General features: G+C 40.4%; 1 protein-coding gene across 1 annotated transcript; it reads left to right on the top strand.

Annotated features, from left to right (window-relative positions):
* The first annotated feature begins 402 nt into the window (after window positions 1–402).
* On the top strand, window positions 403–1,873 carry LOC137144429 (C2 calcium-dependent domain-containing protein 4C-like). Its single transcript, XM_067534735.1, has one exon. The coding sequence runs from the start codon at window positions 403–405 to the stop codon at window positions 1,693–1,695; it is 1,293 nt and encodes a 430-aa protein (XP_067390836.1). The 3' UTR covers window positions 1,696–1,873.
* The last annotated feature ends 1,402 nt before the right edge of the window (window positions 1,874–3,275 follow it).

The following is a 3,275-nucleotide window of genomic DNA, read 5'->3' as shown; positions in this document are numbered from 1 at the left end:
GGATTAAGAAAAGTTTTTCACCCTAGTTCATGGTCCAGGAAACTGACCTCAACTCCTAAAGGCACCAGTCATGTCTCACCAATACAGAGGAAGGCTCCCTCATTTATTCTTTACATTGGTGATTTTTCTTCATTTCATTTACAATCAAACTCAGGGGTTTTTTTTGCTTTTTTTAAAAAAAATTTTAAAGTCTCCTTCCCTAACTAGTCTGTAGCTGGCTCCTCCTGATGCAGTGTTTAATTCTGCCTTCAACTGCACCATTAGTGGCTGCTGGCTTTTATGAAAAGCTGTGAGTGATCCTCATCTTACTTTTCCTGTATTGCAGGTTACCGTGACCAGAGTTTCCCCTAGGACAGCACTCTCCTCCGACACGATAGGTGTGTGCATCACATACTGTTACTGATGTGGTGCCTGGAGAAACTCAGCAAGGCTTCAGATCCAATCATGTTGGGAACAGAAGGAGTTTGCTGCTGGAATAGAGCCCGGAGGGCAATGGCTGCTTCTCCCAACATCTTAACCCCAGACAGGATTCCAGAATTCTGCATCCCATCCAGATGGATTAACTCTCACTCTGCAAGAGATCCTGGCTCCTGCATCCAGTGCTTCCAGTCCTATGCAGAAACCAACTTATACCCTCATTGTGAGGCTGTTCACAATCCCAGCCTGCAGCAGCCACATATCCTCCCAACTGAAATAGCTAATAACTTCATTTCAGTGGAGAAAAGCACCAACTCAGATCCACAGTCACAGGCAGCACTTTCCCTGCCCCATTTCCCCAAGGTGCAGACCCCCTATGGATTCTGCACTTTGTTGGAGAGTCCCCATACTAGAAGAAAGGAGAGTATATTCCACAGTCACCCATGCAGCTGTTCTATGTCCTGTCTATTGTTGCTGCCAAGTTCCAGCATCTACTGTAAAGGAGCAGATTCCAGCAACATCAGCTCTGCAGCTACCAGACTCTCTTCTAGGTATCCACATCTGCCAAGACAAAGCATTTGTGATTGTGATACTGCGTCCTCCACTGACTCTTCCCCTTTCAGCTCCCCACTTCTCAAAAGCTCCCTTACCCGAACCTGCTCTTTGTTTGCAATCCAGAGCCCAGAGGGTCTGCTCTGCAGGGCTTTAAAGGCAGAAAGCAAATCCAGCATGCTAAGGAAGATCTCCTTATCCACAGATGAAGGCAGCTCCACAGACCACAGCAATGATCCATATAGGCAGACTTTTGTGAAACTAAGCGAGTGCTCAAGCACACAATGCTTTTCTGTGTCACATTCACCCATCTTTCCCCAAGATTTTACTGATGGCAGAGCAAGACTTAGAAGTGAGAGTACAGTGTTTCTCGATAGAGGAGGAATCTTGAGACTGTCCTCTGACTATTGTCCTGAAAGCAGAAGGCTTAGACTCCGTCTGATAAGTGCCGAAGGTTTATATGATGTATTTGTGGAAGCTAAAAGGATTAACTGTTGCATCACTTTCTCTCTTGTGCCAGGGAAAGTTCAGAAACAAAGAAGCACTGTTATAAAGAGAAGTAGAAATCCCATCTTTAATGAGGACTTCTTCTTTGATGGTATTTCTAAGGATGATCTTCACAGACTATCAATCAAGATAAAAGCTGTGAACAAAACATCTGCTATGAAGAGAGATTATATTTTAGGTAAAATGGAACTTTGTTTATTGAGTATGGTGCCTGTCTGAGGGGCAGGAAAGCAATTTAAGTCTAGTCTGTTTTGAGCTAGGTAAATTTACTTTTGAATAAGATGTGTATTTTATGTCTTATTTTATGGCTACATTATGTTTCCTATTTATGTAGTCTCTTTCTATTTTGCAAGTAATTGATGTTATTGTGAGATCACATTTGGCAAGCAAAGCTTTGTTTTCAGGTACACCAGTGTAAGTGGCTGATATTAAGCAAGTTTTTTTCCACATATCAGTGTTTAAGTTCTACTCCAGAGAGGACTTTAAATATCTCTTTACCTTAATTTAAAACAGTTGCAGGACCCTTTGAAATCCCCACTGCAGAGCATTAAGTTTACAGGACTTAACAGAAAACTGGAGTTTTTGATATCATGTCAGACCAGTCACTGGCTTGTTACCAATGCTGCTGATGTGGAAGTTAGTTGCATTATTTGCCAACCCTGCATTTCAACAGAAAGAAGAAACTTCCTATTTAAAGTAGCAGTACATTTGTTCACAATTAGGGAAGAGGTACTAAGTGTTGGATGTAACTTTAGATATATAGTTTGGGAGTTTGCAGCAATAGTCATTTACATGTGTGATTTTAGAGGCAATTTCTCATACACGTCAGTGACAGCTTAATTGAAATTCATCTACCCAAGACATGTCATGTGTTTGAAAAATGCTAATGTAGCTCAGGAAAATTCTTTAAATGCCAGATTATAGAATGAGCATGTGTTAATCTATAACAGTGGTTCTCAACCGGGGATATATGTGTCCCTGGGGATACACAGAGGTCTTCCACAGGGTACATTGACTCATCTAGATCAGTGTTTCTCAACCTGGGGGTTGTGAATCCCAGCAGTATTGCAGGATGAGTTTGGGGGGGTCATAAGTGCAGGGCCGGCCTTAGGACCCCATGCCACAAGGGTCCCATGAAGCTAAGTTATATGCTTCAGCCCCAGACCACAGGCTTCAGACTTCTGAAAGGGGTACAGTAGTCTGGAAAGGTTGAGAACCACTGATCTATAACATTACTTACCACAATGCTTCACTGCAGCTGTATGGATATATACACAATTAATACCTGCAGTTCTCACAACACTATCCCTGCTATTAATTTAAGTGCACTGAGAAGAAATTTAACATGATGTATTCATGTGATACTAAAAGGGCTGGCTTTTTATTTAAATTAAGGAGAATATTTTACTAGTTTAATTTTTTGCTACCATTTAATCAAGAAAAACTATTTTAATACAGTATATACTGTATGATTGCACGTGTGCCTCATTTTCATGAAGAAATATTTAATTTTTCTTTAACTGTATTTATTTGTCAACTGATGAGGACTTTTGTCAGTGGAAGGACTGGCCAAAATTATAAGCAAAATGGTACATGGTTAATTATAAATTAAGGCAGAGAACATTTGTGGCATAACTTAATTGCAGTTAAATAGGAAATTGCACCAAGTTATAGTAGTGTTAGTTTATTTTGAATTGGTGTATTCGGCTTTTTAATAACTCCAAAAATCCCACTTTCTTTAAAGTTAATGCTTAAGTGTTGATCAAGTGTTTAATGCCACCCTAGTTGTACTTAAGGTT

The sequence above is a fragment of the Emydura macquarii genome, unplaced genomic scaffold (assembly GCF_026122565.2).
Source record: "Emydura macquarii macquarii isolate MOO-44397 ecotype Brisbane River unplaced genomic scaffold, CSIRO-AGI_Emac_v2 contig_3451, whole genome shotgun sequence".
Lineage (NCBI taxonomy): Eukaryota > Metazoa > Chordata > Testudines > Chelidae > Emydura > Emydura macquarii.
The sequence above is the reverse complement of the archived record's forward strand: the minus strand, read 5'-3'. Positions and strand labels throughout refer to the sequence as shown.

Coding starts and splice junctions, on each gene's coding strand:
- LOC137144429 (XM_067534735.1), top strand. CDS start 403: ATGTGGTGCCTGGAGAAACTCAGCAAGGCTTCAGATCCAATCATGTTG.